Source organism: Lacerta agilis, chromosome 7, assembly GCF_009819535.1.
Source record: "Lacerta agilis isolate rLacAgi1 chromosome 7, rLacAgi1.pri, whole genome shotgun sequence".
NCBI lineage: Eukaryota > Metazoa > Chordata > Lepidosauria > Squamata > Lacertidae > Lacerta > Lacerta agilis.
In genome coordinates, this window is record NC_046318.1 from 72,051,071 (window position 1) to 72,071,414 (window position 20,344).

The following is a 20,344-nucleotide window of genomic DNA, read 5'->3' on the forward strand; positions in this document are numbered from 1 at the left end:
CTCATTTTGAAATACTGCCCTTCAACAAGGCCAAACTTAGATTCAGGAAATGTTTAGGGGTATGTGTACCCCTGCGTTCCCCCAGGAAAAAAAAGCACTGGATTTATGAGTGTTTATAACAATTTCACTGTGACAGCCCCCCCCCAGCCCCCCGCTGAGAATTCCAGTTAAGGGAGGATACGGAGAAATATCCCTGCACTTAGGTGAGGTTAACACTGCAATCCTATACATTTCTATTCAGAAGTAAATATTGGAGTACTTCTACTTCGAAGTTGGGCTGCAGTGCAGTAGCTTAAACCAGTTTTTAAACCCGTGGTGTTTAGAAATGCTTTGCTTCCCCCCCCCCTCCTGGGACGGAGTGGGGAGTGGGGGGTGGGTGGGGGGAGACAGCTGTCTATGTGCCAAACGAATGTTGTGGGAACTGTGCCTTTGAAAAGACCACTCCCCTCTCCTCCCAAGATGGATTTGTAAGCCCATTTCCCATACTTGGAGCAACCCTCTCGCTTGAACCAAAAGGCTCACATTTCTCCCTCGTTCCCATTGTACACCTGGCAACACACACCCCCTCCCGCGGGACTGCCCTTCCTCAACTCAGGAGCGGAGTAGAGAAGGTAAGGGATTGGGGTGAGGGTTTGCAGAAGGAGAGAGGGAATGGGTGCCAAGGATTATTCTTGCTTTTTGGAATCGCTGTATATCTCTCTCTCTCCCACCAGCCCACCCCGCTGCTTCCCCCCTTTTCTCCTCTTTCCCTTCATCTCCATCTCCATCTTTCACCCTCTGCCTTCTTCATCTCCCATGATCAAACAGAAGAAAAGGGCAACTGACGGGGGGGGGGGGAGAAACAAACTTTCCCCAAGAGTTTGCTGCTTGGTTTTGAGCTTGCGCGCGCTGCTGCTGCTGCTGCTGTTGCAAAGATTTGGTTTTCTCGCAGGGAGTTGCACCCACTTTGCAATGCGCTAAAGCAAAAATTGTTCGTGGCTGCGAAGGTTTGTTTGATTGCCAACCCATCAGGCTTTGACCATTTAAAAACTAAAATAAAATAGTCATTGGGTGTGCCTAACCCCCCCCCCCCAAAAAAAAACCCCAACCTTAACAGAGGATGGGGTGGGTGGAAAGAAGGGCGAAACTTTCTAAATAGCTAATCCCCCCTCCCTTTCCTATTCTTCTTACCTTCGTTTCATCAGTGAACAAAGACACATCTGTGCGCCCTGTAATGATGGGGTAGAGAAATAATTTCCCCGGCGAGGTGCGGATAAGGAAGGGAAGGGGTTTTGGAGTGAGCGGGTGCGCGCGTTCGTTTAAAGGGAAAGCGAGAAACGTCTCCATCCGTAGGTTTTGGAGACGTGGCTGTGTATTTGGGTGGGTGGGTGTGCTGTGCGCTGTCTGTGGAGCGCCGCGCGGTTGCCTAATTGGAATAGCCAAGAAATGCGCAAAGCGCCTTGCCAGATAAATGGATAGCTTTCCTTTGCAAGCAGCACCCCTCTCTCGGCGCCTGGGGCTGTGCTATTCTGCCGGCGATGATGGTGGAGGGGAGTTTGCCAGGCCTGCTGGCTGTGTGAAACGGATCCTGCCCCAGTATAATCCCGCGAGGCTTAATCTGAGCCGCGCGGGTGGGGTGGGTGCGTGGGAGAAACTCTCAGGAGTCAGGACGCTCCCCTGGCCATCAGTGAAGCCATATCGAAGGCGAGAGTGCCATTGCGCACGTGCAGAGCGCGCCCATTCGCTTGAGATGCACAAGGCTTCGTTTGAACCCGGGCTGAACCTGCACGTCTCTTAACCCTCCCACCCACCCCCCTCACTTCTCAATGGCAGGGCGCACCCCTGTTATGTAGGTGCACTGATAAGAAAGTACAGAGTGTCTCTGAACATGTGCAGAGAGCCTTCCCTCAGCACTATGCAAGGATTTGTTGTTGGGAATCAAGCCATTTATTTATTTTGAGACTAGAGAAAGGCAATAAAATAAGTAACTTGCGGCAATGTTTCACCTACAACCTCTCTGCCCACCTTTCCTCCTGCTTGCTTTGCGTTTTCACGGGTGATTATTCGAACCTGTCACAGGTGCAGCAAATAGCATCTTGGAGCTCCCTTGTTTTGTTTTGTGACTAAGCAGGAATGTTAATTCAGGTATGAATGGGGGGGGGGCGCATTCTGAAATGAAATGGACATTCCAGCTACCCTGGGTTTTTATATTTGTATTCTGCAACATGTGGTAAATGCAAGAAACACATTGAGTATCATGTGTGGAAATGTTTTTATTTTTTTTGGGGGGGGGAGTTTTGCCCTGCAGTCTGTTAATGCTGTTAACTCGCGGTAGAAAGTGGAAGAGAGAGAGTTTTTCAAGCACATTCTTTCCTTTGGAAGCTCCGTGTTCACATGACAGATGAGTGAAGTGCCAAAAACTGATTTAGGGCACTTCCTGACGGCCTGTTTATTGCACATTTATCACGGTTAGTTTGCAGGGAGATTAGATGACAGCTGTCTAAGGAGCATTCGTTTTGAATTGTTTGTGGGTGATGCCGACTATTTAATAATATCCTGCCAGGGTCTCCTGTCATTCCCTTCCAGTTCCGGCACGTGGCCTGCCCCTCACCTTAACACAAAGGCCAGTATTTCTAAACTTAAAAGTATGCAAGCTTACCTGTTGAATGTGCTCAGGCTGGATTTCTCTTTTTTGATTCAGAGTTGCAGGTAATATGACTAGTGGTATCCTACTGGTGATCTAATAGTGAGCGCAGAACTTTTAATGCCATTAGAGCAGAGGTCGGCAAACGTTTTCAGCAGGGGGCCGGTCCACTGTCCCTCAGACCTTGTGGGGGCCAGACTATATTTTTTTGGGGGGGGAATGAACAAATTCCTATGCCCCACAAATAACCCAGAGATGCATTTTAAATAAAAGGACACATTCTGCTCACGTAAAAACACCAGGCAGGCCCCACAAACAACCCAGAGATGCATTTTAAATAAAAGGACACATTCTGCTCACGTAAAAACACCAGGCAGGCCCCACAAACAACCCAGAGATGCATTTTAAATAAAAGGGCACATTCTACGCATGTAAAAACACGCTGATTCCTGGACTGTCCATGGGCCGGATTTAGAAGGCGATTGGGCCAGATCCGGCCCCCGGGCCTTAGTTTGCCCACCCATGGAGTAAACAGACAAACAGACAGACAGACAGACACAAATGGTATGATCTGGATTGTGTGCTGCCCTTGCAGAAAGGGCTTGCGTCCATCGGTTCTGCATTCCCCTCAAGTTGCCCACAGCTGGCTTGCCCCCAATAGCATACTGTATATGCATCACTCAAGAGTTCGCCTGTGTGGCCACTGGGTGATTAACACAACTGCTCAGAAGATGCACAGAGAAAAGTCTTGCCCCTCCTGTTCTGATCACCGCTGCCTGCCTTCCTGTTGTGGTGCACTGCTGGCGCCAGTTTTTGTTGGCTTCTGAGAACCTTCACAGCAGCTGAAACAGCAGGGCAGCTTTTCACCTGTCCTATATGAGTTTCCAACATGTGTGGAATAGATTCATTTTTTAAAAAAGTGGGGGGGTGATACTACTCAGATTGTTGCAGTAGCTTTCCTGTGCCTGAACAACAGATGCAAGTCTTACTATATTATTGATATAGTATTTTGTATCCAGTGCCTTTAGTGGCCAAGGACACCATACAATCGGGCATGGCCAAACTTGGCCCTCAGCTGTTTTGGGACTACAGTTCCCATCTTCCCTGACCACTGGTCCTGTTAGCTAGGGATGATGGGAGTTGTAGTCCTAAAAGAGCTGTAGGGCCAAGTTTGGCCATGCCTGTCATACATCAATTGCCAGGTTTTAAGGATCCAGTCCCATTCCTGTTTGAAAGCCCATCTTCCTTCTAAGTAAATATGTGTGGTGTTGCACTGAAGAGATTTCTGCCGCTCACAGATTTTGCAAAAGGCCTGCTGTTTCAAGCCATTTCACCCTCAACAATGTGATGCATAGCAGCCAACTCCTAGGGGCTGAGGTCCCTTCGCCCCCGCTAAAATATTTGAGGGAGCTGGGGGGGGGGGCAGAAGAGTTGATGGGCATTGCCATTCAAATGATGTGCGTGTTTTTTTTGTTTTTTTTTTAAAGTAGCACAAGCAATCCAGTGGCACCTTCCCACGTTGTATAAAGAAAACACAAGCACACCTGTCCTTCTGGCCTCCATTGTCCCAGGTGCAATGAGTTTGGATTTTCAGTTTAAAATCCTGAAAACCTTACCAAGCAATGTGCTCAACTTTCCTGCTAATGTGTGTATGTATAACCCCTGTAGTTTGAATTAAGTTGTTGTTCAGTCGTTCAGTCGTGTCCGACTCTTCGCGACCCCATGGACCAGAGCACGCCAGGCACGCCTATCCTTCACTGCCTCTCGCAGTTTGGCCAAACTCATGTTAGTAGCTTCGAGAACACTGTCCAACCATCTCATCCTCTGTCGTCCCCTTCTCCTTGTGCCCTCCATCTTTCCCAATGTTGCACCTGGAGTTTTCCTTCTGGTCTATACCAACATCAGGGTCTTTTCTAGGGAGTCTTCTCTTCTCATGAGGTGGCCAAAGTACTGGAGCCTCAACTTCAGGATCTGTCCTTGAATTAAGTAGCTGGGATTAAAAAAAGCAAACAGTGAATTCTGGAGTTTAAAATCTTCAAAATGAATGTCACTTTAACTTGAAGTAACACAGATGGTGCAGAAAACTTTATTTCCCCCTTGGGCTGGTCATGCTGTCTTATCCCAGAGACAATATCTTTGGATTCTACATTGGTTTTAACATCACATTTGTGAAAGCTTCCTTGGTAAACCATTCAAGTTACAACAAGAGACTGTTGGGCCCAAGGAGTTAATTTCAAACATTTTTGACCTGACCTTGTTCCTTCCTTGACGGTTCCATTCCAAATCTTTCTGCTATTCTGCCCCCTAGCATATTCGCATCCCTGATACCTTGAGAAATGATGTTTATCCTGGCAGCTGAAGGTCTAGTAGTGAATCAATTTGAAATCTGTATCCCCTTCACTATGGGATGAGATCCTAGGCTCGGCTCCTGTCATCTTAACGGTGTGGCAATATCAGCCTAGGTTTGCCACTGAGCTTCACGGCTATGGCAGGATCTGAACCCTGGCCTCCCAGGTCCTAGCCCAGGTGTGGAGAACTGGGTCCAGACAGGGAGCCAAATCATTATCCCCCCCACCTCCACTCTGCAGGCAATGATTGACAGGTTGGCGGGGCAGCCGACCTGCCGGATGTTGCAGCAGAATCTCAGGGTGCAAAGACACAGTCCATAGCACAGCAACAATCAGCTGATTGTCTGGGTTTGCAAAGCCCAGTGGCAAGGATTTAGCAGGTGGCCACGTATTTAGCTGCCCTGCCCCCACAGCTGATGTCACATGTACTGTCAGATGTAGGGCAAATGTCCTACATGGCATGAAATGCCCCCATGGCCTGAATGAGGAGGCCTGTTAGCCAAGATTAGGTGTGCAGGCGGGACGTTGCTCACTGCTATCCCAATTCAACCACGCCACCACATGTCTTGATTATGTCCCCCTTGCCAGCTTCAAATGCATCTCCCAGAAGTGACTTAAGAGTTTAAGAAGTGACTTGAGAGCCAGCGTGGTGTGGTGGTTAAGAGCGGTGGACTCATAATCTGGTGAACCGGGTTTGCGTCCCCGCTCCTCCACATGCAGCTGCTGGGTGACCTCTCTTCGGGGCAGGGGGCCACCTCCAAGACCAAGGGTGGCAGCAGCAGCTGCCTGGAGGACTCCCGAGAGACAGTGTGGTGTAGTGGTTAAGAGCGGTAAACTCGTAATCTGGTGAACCGGGTTCGCTTCCCCTCTCCTCCACATGCAACTGCTGGGTGACCTTGGGCTAGTCCCACTTCTCTGAAGTCTCTCAGCCCCACTCACCTCACAGAGTGTTTGTTGTGGGGGAGGAAGGGAAAAGGAGAATGTTAGCCGCTTTGAGACTCCTTTGGGTAGTGATAAAGCGGGATATCAAATCCAAACTCTTCAAATCCAAACTCTTCTTCTGTGGATGGGGATGAGTAAGCAGAGGCAGACCTTTTTTGCTTTTTAAAAAAACTATGGTTTGCCCTACTCTATGGGCTGCATCCCATGATAGCTCTGCTAAGACTTAGGTCTATTAATTTCAATGGGCCTAACTCTGGGTAGATCTTAGTTGGATGGAGCACTTTTTTTGTTTAAAATAAACTTTATTGGATTATAAAAATATTACACAATTTGTCATTTGTCATTCTACAAAAAAAGAAAACATCATAGAAAAAAGAGAGAGAAAAGAACACAATATAGATTAACGTGCATTGATTAAATATGTGCATGAAACAATTAAACATCATACATTCTTTCACACACACCCCCAATCACCTGTTGTTCACTTCCAGCCTTTTCTTTTATTGCGGTTTCTGTAACTTTATTTCTCTGTATACCTGAGTTTGTTGATTCTCCTTCTTTGATTTGTTATTGGGCCCACTCATATATTGTTTAGCAGGTTGGCCCTTTCCACTGAATTCCCTATATAATCTTTAAATGCTTTCCAATCTTTCTCTATTTTCTGATCTGTTATTCCCCTGATTTCTCCTATCTTTCTTGCCATATTCTGGTATGATAATAATTTTATTTGCCAATCTTCCACATTTGGTACTGTTATACCCTTCCAGTTGTTTTTTTGCGATCAGGAGTCTTGCCGCCGATGGAGCACTTTGTTCTTAAGCTGTTTGCCTTCAGCTTCTCCCATTCTAAGGCTAAGGCGATAAATCAGTTTGGAGAACCACGTCCGATTTCTGGTGGGAAATCCCCTGCTGATATGGTCCTCCATACCAAAAAGAAGAAGGAGAAATATCCATGCATGAAGAAAAGTAGTATGTCAGGGAGAAGCATTCTAGAGAAGTCTAGAATATGTGCGGGGAGGTTCAATGTGTGCCATGCACTCAACCACAAAAACAAAAGAACCCAACCCGTTTGTTGTCTAAAGTGATTCAGCCCAGACACAGGTTGACAACCTCACTGAGGACTAGGCTAATGAGACTTTCTGCATGACGAGACGCCAAGCATGCCCTAACAATATTTGAGCTTCTAGCAAGGGGAAAAAAATCACAAATATGTGACGTCCCCTCCATCTGTAGTGCACAGGGCATATTTTTTTGCTGCAGGGGATAGCTTTGTTCCTTGTTCCCCTGTTATTGATTTATTTTACAGTTTTAAAATAGTCGTTCTGACTAGATGAGGGCTGCAGGAGAAAAAAAGGGGGGTGGGATGGGCACGCACAGTCTCTTCCAAGGAATTAAAGAATAAAACTAAGATATAGGGTTCATTGGACAATTTAGCATTGCAAAAAAGGAGAAAGTCTTGCTGTTTGTGGACGACGCCATAAATTCAAAGCACGAGGCTTCCTCCGAAGAAACCTGGAAACTGTAATTTATTAAGGGTGCTGGGAATTGTAGCTCTGTGAGGGGTAAACTACAATTCCCAGGATTCTTGTGGGGTGGGTAAGCCATGTCCTTAAATCTGCTTTAAATATATGGTGTGGATGTGACTATATCTCTATATATTTTATAGCGTTTGTATTTCCCTTTCCCCCTCAGCTAACAGGAAAATAACCTTGATGAGAATCTTGCTTGCCACAACTGAAATCCCCAAGGGTGACTCCCATCATCTGTTGATTAAAGCCAGTGTGGTGTAGTGGTTAAGAGCAGTAGACTCGTAATCTGGGGAACCGGGTTCGCTTCCCCGCTCCTCCACATGCAGCTGCTGGGTGACCTTGGGCTAGTCACACTTCTCTGAAGTCTCTCAGCCCCACTCACCCCACAGAGAGAGTGTTTGTTGTGGGGGAGGAAGGGAAAGGAGAATGTGAGCCGCTTTGAGACTCCTTAGGGTAGTGATAAAGCGGGATATCGAATCCAAACTCCTCTTCTTCTTCTGTGCGATTACAGGTTTGTTGATGTTACATACATCCGATGGCAAGAGAGAAGGCCCACCGCTGCTTCAAGATGCTGAGCTGGTTCCTCTTTGTCTTCATAGCCATCACAGCTCAATTAATGACTCACGTCCGGGGTCAAGGTAAACTTATCTCTAAGAAACAATTATATTTCACTAGGGCTCTCTGATGTGCAGAAAAGGGGCTCCTGTGTTACAATTCGCACTCTCTCTTTAAGCAGTGCATATGGAAACATTTAGATCATGGAAAGACAACGTGGTGCTGGCAGATGTGAACTCCAACACCCATCATCCCCTGCTGTCACAATGGCTAACGCAGTAGCCAGGGATGATGGGTTTTGTAGTCCCACAGTTTTGCAGGGACACCATGTTGGCTACCCCTGATTTAGACAAACTAGAATGTTTCGATTGGAGGAGTGGCTACTTTGAATCCCAGACAGGATGCTGTGTTTGTGTTTTTGTGCAAGTCATACTATTCGTTTTACTGTACCTCTGAGTGCATGTGGACCATTGTTCTAGGAAGCAGGTCTGGATAACAGGCTACCTTCTTCCTCTACCCTACAATAAGTTATTTTTTGCCAGTTCCATGAAACAGGTGTGGAATGTGTGCAGCCTTCGCCAGTTTAACGCGTGCCCTCCGCATTGTTCAAAGTTTCTGTTCTCTAGCACTTGCTTTCAATAACTGATCACTTCTGCTTGGTTCCATAACAGCTGGTTTTACTTTTAACAAATGTAACAATACTGCAGCCATGTTTGCCTAGGAATTGCGACCCTTTTGACAACTGGATGTGTGCAGGGGTATGTGATATAATCTCCCAGGGGGAAAGTAGTGGCACAGTGGAAGAGGAGAGGCAGAAGGGGAATACTGTATCTAAATCTCCAAACTTGGAGTCTACTCCAAGCAGGTGTTGGTGGGTACCAAACCTGAGTCCTGCAGCCGTCCAATTTTGTGCTGTTTCAGGTCTCATTTGAAGCTGTGTGCCCCACTCTCTCTTATAGTGCAAAAGACTATTCCTTTCCATTTATGAAAATAGGTAGACATAAATAACTAAGACTCTCCTGGTACTTTAGAAAATCAGGGCTGCAATCCCAACTGCATTTACCTGGTAGTAAGCTCCACTATATTCCATGTGACTTACTTCTGAGTAGAGATGGTTTGGATTGCACTCTAACAAATTTATTATGACATAATAAAGTCCAATTTATCGGATGCACAATGAGTCATCCTCAGCTGTCAGGTATATAAACACATTGGCACAAAAAGTTAAAAGCTGGAATCAAATGAAAAATGTAAAGGTAAAGGTAAAGGGACCCCTGACCATTAGGTCCAGTCGTGGATGACTCAGGGGTTGCAGCGCTCATCTCGCTTTATTGGCCGAGGGAGCCGGCATACAGCTTCTGGGTCATGTGGCCAGCATAACTAAGCCGCTTTTTGTGAAACAGAGCAGCGCACGGAAACGCCATTTACCTTCCTGCCGCAATGGTACCTATTTATCTACTTGCACTTTGACGTGCTTTCGAACTGCTAGGTGGGCAGGAGCAGGGACCGAGCAGCCGGAGCTCACCCCGTCGCGGGGATTCGAACCGCCGACCTTCTGATTGGCAAGCCACAGCGCCACCCGTTACTGTCTGTTAAATGTGTGCAGAATAAGAACATTGACACTTTACAACAGCAGGATTGGTAGACTAATACATGGTTACCCTTCTGGAAAGAGCTGGACATGCTTGTTTATAAGTGTTCCCAAGTGCTTCCTAAGTTCATAATTTATTTCTCCTAATCTATTTTACGAGTGCAAGATCTTATGCACTTTATGGTCCAGTGCTATGTATGCTTACTTGAAATTAAGTTGATTTGAATCTACTGAATTTACATCCTGTCCTTGCATTCTGAAAAAAAAATGTAAGGCAGAAAAGCAAGGTTGGCCAGGAATGGCGATGCTGGCAGCCGGAATGAGACTCTGCATTTGCTTGTCTGCACACTCTGCGATTCAGACAATATAAGGGAAAAAAGCTGTTTTAAAGGAAAACGAGGTCCTCTTCTGTAAGGGAAGCCACCAGCTTTCTGATTCACACAGTGAGCATTTCAGACCACCTTCCACGTCTGTCGTCAGGAATTATGTTTCTGGAGCACTAACAACAACAATGAAAAATGTCCAAGTTTCGATATGATCTGCATAAACCAAAAGGCCTTGAACTTGTCTCTCGCCTTCTTTTGGATGAATGCATTAATGTCGCTGCTGGCCATACGCTTGCACATTCCTGCAAAGTAGCTTAACCAGCTTGAGCTTCTGATTTTTATCAGCTAACTTCACTGATACTTAGACTGATTCTTTTTCTTCTTTTGCAAGAAGTGAGATTTTATTCCACAGGCTATAAAGGTGCTTCACAGAAATAAAGATTCCCTCTCCAGGTTGGTGGCCCTGAAGTCATTCCAATCAATATATTGTTGTGTTTGTCCAAGAGTTAGATTTTTTTTTGTTTGTTTCCAACTTTCTCTAGTTGTATGTGCTTTCTTGTGCAGGAACGATAGTCTTTGCATAACTAAGCTAAATACTTACTTTGAGGAACTGTTTTGGCCCTTATATGGTCAGCTATCGGCATGGAAATTGCCGGGTCTCGTTTCTTCTCTCTTTCCATTTGAAGAAACAAGCAAATGCTTGGTGGAGATAAACTAGTTATGTAAAGACTTTTCTGCACATTTCTTCTAGACTGTTGTGTTGTAGGTTTCCAGTATATGCACAGAAACACCTGACTGAGTTTGTCTTTCTTTTCCTATCTGTGTTGGACGAGTTCAAGGGTTCTGGAAATGTGGCTTGTTTGGTGACGGCTTATCAGTGATGTTGGTGCTCTTGTTTCTCTGATAGGAAACAGGCCGTAGCTCAGTAGCATGAAGAGTCCCTAGCATCTAGAGCAGTGGCTCCTGACCTTTGTTTTGGCCATGCCCCACCTAAGCATCTCTAAAATCCTGGTGCCCCCCCATGACATATAATTCTCATTATTAAAAAAAATAATGAACTATTCACGCGGAGGAAGCCTTTAACTTGGTCTAAACAAGTTCCCAAATTCCCCCTCTTAAAAATCAAATTGCCCCCCCCGTAGGGTGTGTGCCCCATATTGGGAACCATGGATCTAGAGTTAAAAAGATCTCCTCCAATAACAGTACACTGGTACCCCGTGTTACGTACGCGATCCATTCTGGGTCGCGCTACGTAACACGGGCGTACGTAACGCGAATGCACACACACACCCAACCCCCCCCCCGGAAGTTCGCGGGTTTTTGTGCTTTCATTACAGGGTGGGAACCGTAATGAAATAAGTTAAGGCTGCTTTGTAAAGGAGCCTAGAAAAGTTACTAGCCTGAAAACATTTTGTTAGCCTGCTGGGGGCTGTCAGATGGAGAGCTACAACCCTCCCACAGTAGCCTTTGACTTTCTATAATGGGTGAAAAGGAAGGGGACTTTCATCCTCTGGCAGTCCACCTGGTTCCTATACTGGCCACAGAGGAGGGAACAGACCACTGCATCCTTTCACACACACCCTACTCCTTCAATGGCTTAGCATCCCGTGCACCTGCATTCATTCATTCAAAGTACGGTATCTGTATCACACTTCTCAGCCAGAACATTCCAGAGCAGCTTCCTTATCAGTGAAGACAACACAGTCCTTGCCCTTGGGGTTACTATCTAAAAAGACACCGCACAAAAGGGGGGGAAAGAGATGGAGGTGGAAGAAGAGAACAAGTGAATTCAGTTCATTGTTGCCTATGACTACCAAGCATAGCTGTCAACTTTTCCCCTTTCTTGCGAGGAATCCTATTCAGAATAAAGGAATTTCCCTTTAAAAAGGGGAAAAGTTGACAGCTATGCTACCAGGCAAGTGATTAATTACAAGACTGGGTCTGACCAGCAAGTCTCTTAATTTATATCCAGACAAGTCTCCTTGCCTCTACTTAATTTGAGAGCTCTTTCTCCCCCTTTTCTATACTGCTTTACCTGGCAAACGCTACAATTGTATGCTTTTGCCATAGTCATTCTTCCTTTTCTGTGGAGGGTGAGGAAACAACCTGAAAATAAACAACAACAACAACAACAACAACAACAACAACAACAAATTATTTTATTTGTAGCCTGCCCGTTTGGCTGGGTTTCTCCAGCCACTCTGGGGGGCTTGCAGAATACAGTGGTACCTTAGGTTACAAACGCTTCGGATTACGAACGTTTCAGGTTACAGACTGCGCTAACTCAGAAATAGTACCTCGGGTTAAGAACTTTACCTCAGGATGAGTACAGAAATCGCATGGCGGCGGCAGCGGGAAGCCCCATTAGCTAAAGTGGTACCTCAGGTTAAGAACAGTTTCAGGTTAAGAACGGACCTCCGGAACGAATTAAGTTCTTAACCAGAGGTACCACTGTATATAAAACATAATAAAGCATCAAACGTTAATAACTTCCTGATATCATTTTTTTGTGCTTGCTCCAAAGGTTTATTTAGGCTGCAATTCTATTCCCACTTTACCTGTGAGTAAGCCAAAGCCCACTGAAATTTCTGCTTCTCGGTAGGCTTATGCTTAATAGCAGGAGTGAGGAACCTCCGACTGTGAGGCCATTTCTCCCAAAGTCACATCCACCTGCCAATCAACTGCTGTCACACTGATGGGTGGGTGACGTCAGCTGATGGGCACAGTTCAATTCTCCATTGGCTGAGCTGGCCAGTTACCCACAGGAAACTACTTTGTGCATCCAAAGCAACAGAGTTTAACCTCCCAGCTTCCATGGAGGGTTAAATCCTGCTCAGATCCCTGCAGAGAGCAGGATTGAAAACTCTGCTCACCAGCTGATGAACAGAGAGACTATCTCTCCCTCCCTCCCCAATGGGTCAACTTTGGCAGGTGGGTGGGACGGCCCACCTGTCAATCACCTGACCTATTTATGATGTCAGATGATCAACAGGGTGGGGGGTGGGGGGGTCTGTGCTCCCTCTTTCTTAAGAGGGACAAAGTGAATTAATTAGTCAATGTAATTTCATATATTAATGAACCTCTTTTGGTGCTAGTCGTATCTCTAGGTTCATTCTTCTCTGGTTCACCCCATCCTTGGATATCTTGAATCATCTAGTCCAAACCCCTGCAATGCAGGAAACTTTCGCAGCCCTGAGATTGAGAGTCTCACACTTTGAAAATGAATTCAGTGTTGCATTTTGTAACAGCAGTCAGCTGAGTTTTCTAAAATGTGCCAGAGAACCCCACAGTTACTTCAATATGAATCTGATACACTAAATTTTCAGGAGGTCACCAACTCATTGTTTTTATATTTCGGCTCTCCTTCCATCCCCTCACCCCTGCCCCCAAAGAGGTCCAAATTTTCAAAGAAGTGTGGAGGTGGTTGGTGTGTTTCCTCTTGGCCCAAGGATGTCTGTTGGTCGTTACAGCTGATGGATATTTGTGGGTGTGGTGAGCATCTTTTAAGCATGACCAAAATGCAAAACCATGAGCACATTCCAGAGAAGGTCAGGCATCCTTTGAATCTCACAGATACTGATGTGAATTGATTTGGACAGACCATCTTGGTCCGATTCCAGAGGCTGCCGCTACCAACCTCTGCACAACCCAAGATTCTGCAATGGCCAAATAGAGGGACCCTCCCTCTTAGCAGCAGCCACCAGTCATCAGCATGCTATATGATGATTTGTGCCACTGCTGATCACTAGAAGCATAGCATGACCCTGATCACCCGAGTGTAGCATGACCCCCCCTCTGAACTCTTGGTCACCCAAGAGAGGGTCGATCCCTCCGTCTTTGCCACTGCAGATTTGAAAGGTGGGGTTATTGGTAAGGAAGGGTCAGGTCATTGCCCAAATGAGTGCAAATTGATGGTGCTGTCAGCTCTTGTCAAGCCAGTGTGTAAGCATGGCAGCACGGTGTCCGGCCCACACTAGACTTGTGTGAATCCAATTAATGTACATATTTTTATGTAAATAGCCACAAAAAGCCTGAGCAAGCTCAGGACCACGAGCTTCCTTTGAAATGCAAATGGCAGGTCTTAAGAAGTGATCTCCACCCCTCGCCCCGGCTTGGGGGCCCCTGTTGCTATTTTGCTGTAGGATCTAATCACATTTTGTAGCAAGTTCAGGTTGTATCATTGCAATGGTGTTTTTGCAATAAGGAAAGTGACAGAAATGCACTGTTGGAAGTATCCTGAGTTGCACCCTGACACTTGTCTAACCTCCGCACAAAGAAATCATTAAAAAGTTTTGTCTCAGTTGCTTGGTGAGGTTGCCCCTGGCATCTAGTTGAGAACTCAAGTGCTATTGGTTTCGGCAGAACTAGAGGATCCATGTCTTTTTCCCTATTGTTTTTTATGGGCAGTTCCACCATTGTTCAACTAGATTCTGATTAAGCATGGATTGCTCAGGTACTCAGTCTTGTTTGTTTGTATTTAAATGCATAAGTATGGTTTGCCCAAAGGCTTGGGGCGGTGATAGTAAGACCCCTTTATTAGGGCATTTTCACCCTCATCAGCAGAATCGCATGGTGCAGCTCTTTCTAAAGTGTACCTCTCAGACTGCAGAAAAGGGATTGTATGTTTCATTGTTTGTGCATGCGTGAGAGCGAGAGAGCACCATGTCAGGGTAAAAGCAGTCCAAATACCGTATTTTTTGCTCCATAAGACGCACTTTTTTCCTCCTAAAAAGTAAGGGGAAATACCTGTGCGTCTTATGGAGCGAATGGTGGTCCCTGGAGCTGAATTGCCCAGGGGCCAAAAGCAGATTGTGCTTTTTATTTTACAAAGAGAAAAGGGAGTGTTGAAAGGACCCGCTCAGCAGCTGATCAGCAGGAGATCGGGAGAGAGATAAGAGTCCCCGGCTCCCTTTCAGCCCCGCCCTCCTTTGTTGAATGTGCTGCAGAGGGAGGTTGTTTGTTTCCCCAGGACATGTGACTGGCTGATTAGATTATCTGTCTGAAAACAGTAGAAATGGCTCCCTTTCCTTAAGATTTTTCAGAAATGTGAGTTAAACCCCATAAAAATGGGGCTTTTCCTCTTTGCTTTTCCCCCTTTGCAAAAGGAGCTTTGCTTTTCCCCCTTTGCAAAAAAAGCTGCAAAACCTTTAGCTGATCCTCAAAACAAAAACAAAAACAAAAACAAAAACCCTAGGGCTTTTCCCTTTGCAAAAAAAGCTGCAAAACGTTTAGCTGATTCTCAAAAAAGGCCTTTTGCCTTTGCAAAAACAGCAGCAAAACCTTTAGCTGATCCTCCAAAAAAACAACAACCCCAAAACCCCAGGGCTTTTCCCTTTGCAAAAAAAGCTGCAAAACTTTTAGCTGATCCTCAAAAACAAAACAAAACAAAACAAAACAAAACAGGGCTTTTAGAGGAGGAAAACCAGAAAAATATTTTTTTTTCTTGTTTCCTCCTCTAAAAATGAGGTGCGCCCTATGGTCCGGAGCGTCCTATGGAGCGAAAAATACGGTACGTCTGGAGTGGTAGAGCTGGTCTCCATATTCTGCTGGTCATGTAGCTTGGTTGTTGGGAGCATACTTAACTGAGATGTGGCAAAAGCTGGCCTATTCTCTGTAATTCCTCTCTCTGACTCCATTTATCCAGCTCATGTTGCTTGTCTCTGCTTGCCTGAATCACTCAGTTGCTGTCATGTATATTAAATTCCTTTTGAGGCTATATACAAGACCAGTCATTTCTCACAGTTGCTCAGATAAACTGGGGGAAGTGCGGCTGGGCATTAAACTGGCCTGATGTTTTAATGGTAGGATTTATGTATGTCTTGTGTGTGCATGCGCACATGCAACTTTTCTGGTTTGCTTTGGGGCTCAGCTTCATTGTTTAAAAAAGTTAACGCGTACATAAATTATGTGAAGTTGCTCTGAACTGCTGGGATGTTCAGGCACAGAGAAGGAAGGCCAAAAGGTGCCCTCATGTGAGTCTTTTGCGGCTCCTGATCAGTTCATGCTTGGATGTGCATGAACCACACACCAGAAGGAGAATCCTTTTAATGCCGTTTCAAGCACAATGGGTCCCGTTTCTTTTGCTGATGATGCAGCACCCTCACCAAGTTGAATGACTGAGATGGGAAGGAGCAATGGGACATTGCAGTGGAAAGCTTGAAGATATGGACATTGTAGGGTTTGGGCATTGGAGCTTGGAGCTTTTGTTTTGGCAAGGATGAGCGAGGCAGGCATAGGGTGAAGGTGAAATTGCTTGGAGGTTTGCCACGTTTAGCAGAGGAAGGAGTGGTACTGGGTGGAGAAGGAGAGTTGCTCCTATGGGCAATTTGCGAAGCTTGTGCCTTGCTAGTTATTTTGAGCTCTAAGGCAAGTCTGCACAACTTGTCTCCCCAGCCAAACCCAGCCCACCAGCTGCATATGATGGCTTTCTAGATCTCTTGACAACCTGCTGTCTCTACAGCCTCAAGCAGCACCCAACCGGAGGTGGTTAAGCTCCTGGTTTGATTGAGTGGATTGCAAATTGTGCAGGGCTGGGCTACAGGCAGATCTGTGATGCTGATATCGGGAATAGATGCATTTGTGGAGGGGTATGTGCACTGTGGAACGTCTTTTTAAAATGTTGTAATGTACAGGACCGTCTACACAGACAGGTCCAATAAATTAACTGCTATGGCTTTTCCACACCTCTCATGGGAACTCTGGCAATTTTAAATGGTCTGGAAATTCTCTGGAACAGAATTTCAGAGGACTAAAATTTGTAGGGTCCATCGGTGGGATGCCATGTCAGTTGGGCAGATTTGTGTTTATTTTGTTACAAATTATTGCTTTAGTCATTTGCAAAGTGGTTACAGAGTAGACCTCTTCTAAAACTAAGAGACATCTAGCACACTTAATTGCTGGTAGGCTCGGGAGCTCCAGCCAATCAGTGTATTCCATGTTGTTAACTTGGTCCACCCACCACCCTTTGAAAATTATGATGCTTCTATACTCAAATTTCATGCCCTCCCAAGTCTTTCACAATATGACCTTGAGCTATCTCCACTTCCCTACCCTCCAGGAGACCCCCAAAAGCTATAAAGAGCCCATTAGAATGTTCCCTGCACCACAACAGAAAAAGAACATATAATACACACCAGAATAAAGTTTGTGCATTGACTTTGCTTGCTAAACTAGGATGTTTTAACCTCTAACCCCAACGTTTCTTTGTCTTTCCCTGTGGGGACAATAGCGCTTTTTTTCATTTATTGTGTAGCTTATGTCTTTGGGAACTGATAACTCACCTTGACGTATTTCAACGTCATTTTACAAACTAATAGACGCTCATCACGGGACTTTCCTGATAACCCGCATCCTTTGTCTTGTCTGAAAATTGTGTCGTCTCTTGTTTAATTTGAATGTCTGTGTGTGCTGTAATCTTAAGTTTTAAATAAAGTGTGATAAGTCCTTCAGTGCTTATATTTTTGCTTCCCTTTCAGTGGCCCCGCCGTCGAGATTAAGATACACTGTTGTTGCTCATGACAGTGTTCAGATTTCATGGAAAGCCCCTAAAGGGCAGATTGATGGATACAGACTCCTCGTCACTCCAAATGCAGGTAAATGGGGAGGGGTGTGTGGAATGCTACCTTTCCCCTGTATTGACAGTTTTCAAGCTGAGCTCCAAAGAAACTGATGAAGGATTCATCCATTGAAGATGGGACAACAGCAGCACACCCCAGACCTTTTTCTAACAACTCCATTTATTTATTTTACAAATCACTGAGCTGAAAACCTAGGCTGGTTCTGCACTAGGACTCCTTGACATTGCTGAGGCATTGTTCTTTCATTCTAAGCCAGGGGTCAGCAACCTTTTTCAGCCATGGGCCGGTCCACTGTCCCTCAGACCATGTGGTGGTCCGGATTATATTTTTTGTGGGGAAATGAACGAATTCCTATGCCCCACAAATAACCCAGAGATGCATTTTAAATAAAAGGACACATTCTACTCATGTAAAAACACGCTGATTCCCGGACCGTCCATGGGCTGGATTGAGAAGGCGATTGGGCCGCATCCGGCCCACGGGCCTTAGGTTGTCTACCCCTGTTCTAATCTATTGTCTTTGCAGCAACAGCAGAGCTCTTCCCTCCTCCCTTCCTATCGGATGCTTTGCTCTAAGGAAAACAACAGGCATCGGAGCCCACTCTGATGGGGCTGAGGTCCCTTCGCCTTCCCCCAATAAGATATATGAAGGGGCTGGGCCCCCTCAAAGTTGATGGACATTGCCATTCAAATAGTGTGGGTGAGCCCCATCATGTAATCAATTATGCAGGGCATAATTTTGCCCTGTATTTTATTGAAGTTGACACCCCTGGTTACAGGGAAATGCTCTGAATAGTGTGGGATAACACACTGAACCCGGACTCATGGTTTAACTCTGTCCAGGCTAACCACAAGCTTTAACCATGGTTTGGCTTGGCGAGACTTGCGAACCAGGCCTACCTAGGCACCTTGTTCACTCACACAGTCTGCTTGTGCAAAGGCCTTGGAAAAGGTTATAGCTGAAGTTGGAAATACCATTATGCCATTGGCTGCAAGACTCCATTGGCTGAATACTCACAGTATTATTGTAACTGAGGGGGAAATTGCATGTTACACACATCATGCAGCCTGGATTCTTTTAAAATTCGGCAGAAATTCAGCATCATGCTGCTGTTGCTGCTGAGCTCAGAACTGCAGCCTTGAGCAAGCCCTTTAAAAAAGAGAGAGAAAAGAGTTGGCGCTTCCTTGCACACATCTGTGTGTAACTTGTAGTTTGCCCTTGAGGATAGTGTTTGCTGAAGAGATATTATTCTGGCTGTTGCTGCAGAAACTCTAGTTGTAAAGAAACCGAGAAGTTATACTTGCATCATGCAGTCATCCATGGTATATTTGGGAGAGAACAACATATATTTGGACTATTCCTCTAAACCTACTCTTTCGCCTAGTTAAACAATGTTTGAATTAGGTTAAAGGCTGTTCAGTGAGAGCATGCCTTATGTCTACAACATGCCTGTTCTGTTCTGGAGGGTTTGCTGCTTAAAACCCAGGGCCGTCTTAAATGGATCGGCCGCCGTGGCGTGACGATCCCTCGGCGCCCCCGGTGGGCCTCCTCTCCTCCCATCTCCCTCCCATGCTGGCCACTCCTCGGGAGGGGGGTGGGCGAGTGGGGGATGAGGGGCATGGCGCTGCAAGCCGGCCGCCCTCCGGAGCCCCAGCTGGAGCGCTGGGAAGGGCGCGCAAAGCCCCGCGCTGCTCCAGCGCCACGCCCCTCATCCCCCGAGGGGCGGCCAGCGTGGGAGGGAGGTGGGCGAGCAGGGGGTGAGGGGCGTGGCGCTGGAGTGGCACGGGGCTTTGTGCACCCTTCCCAGCGCTCCAGCTGGGGCTCCGGAGGGCAGCCAGCTTGCAGCTCACCCGCCGGCGCGCGAGCGCCCACCCGCCCGCCGGTGGGGGTGGGGGCAGGTTGGGGAGGGGGCGTATGCCGGCGGCCTCGCGGGGGCGCCCCTGGGGGGGGGTGGCGCCCTGGCGTGCCACGTCACCCAGCCCCTATGAAGAGACGGCCCTGTTAAAACCAAACTGTTAGGGCAAAGGGACGGTGCTTGCACTTGATGTTTTGCAAACCTGAGTGATCAGCTGATTGTCTGGGCTTGCAGAACTTGGTGCACTGAACTTTCCAGGTGCAACTGATCGGGGATGCCTCAAAGCCTTGCCTTTAACTTCCTCTCATCTGATGTCATATGATACATAAGGCATGGCCTGGCTGAGACAGCCTCATGGGCCAAATGGGGAGGTCTGACAGGCCTGACTAAGCCTGCGGGCGGGAGGGTTGCCATTGTCATGTAGCAATTCCAAGGACCAGACATATTGCAACCAACCCCGTCAATATGGTCGCAAGCTTCTTGCCATGCTAGCTTTATGAATCGATGCAAACATTTCTCACACAGTGTTCAGATTGGGACTTTGCTTCTGCTGCCTCCGAGGGTATATGGGACTTGTACAGATTTTGACCTAACTGCCAAAAAGTTTAACCTTCACCCATTTAAAAAGTAATTTTAAAAAGTTTTTGAGAGTCACTATCTGGCAACTTTAAGCTTCCCTTTCTGGAATTATGTCCATGGCTAAACTATCATTCTTTGCAATCCAAGCTACGCCAGAGTCTCTGTTCCTTTCTCTTTCATGAGACATATAGTTTCAGGAAGTCCACATTTGATAGTTACAGGTGGGTAGCCGTGTTGGTCTGCCATAGTCGAAACAAAATAGAAAATTCTTTCCAGTAGCACCTTAGAGACCAACTGAGCTCATACCAAGAACAAACTCAGTTGGTCTCTAAGGTGCTACTGAAAAGAATTTTCTATTTTGTTTCACATTTGATAGATTTGACTTTAAATGAAGCCAAATCAGATTTCTCCACCATTTCC

At 46.3% G+C, this 20,344-nt stretch overlaps 1 protein-coding gene across 1 annotated transcript in view; it reads left to right on the top strand.

The window, feature by feature from the left end:
• The first annotated feature begins 411 nt into the window (after positions 1 to 411).
• The window catches only part of COL14A1 (collagen type XIV alpha 1 chain), a 133,946-nt gene continuing 114,013 nt past the window's right edge, over positions 412 to 20,344 (top strand). Inside the window, exons 1-3 of the mRNA XM_033155795.1 lie at positions 412 to 611; positions 7,953 to 8,079; positions 17,389 to 17,505. Of these exons, the coding sequence (XP_033011686.1) occupies positions 7,977 to 8,079; positions 17,389 to 17,505 (220 nt within the window). The 5' untranslated portion in view covers positions 412 to 611; positions 7,953 to 7,976. The remainder of the gene's footprint in view (positions 612 to 7,952; positions 8,080 to 17,388; positions 17,506 to 20,344) is intronic.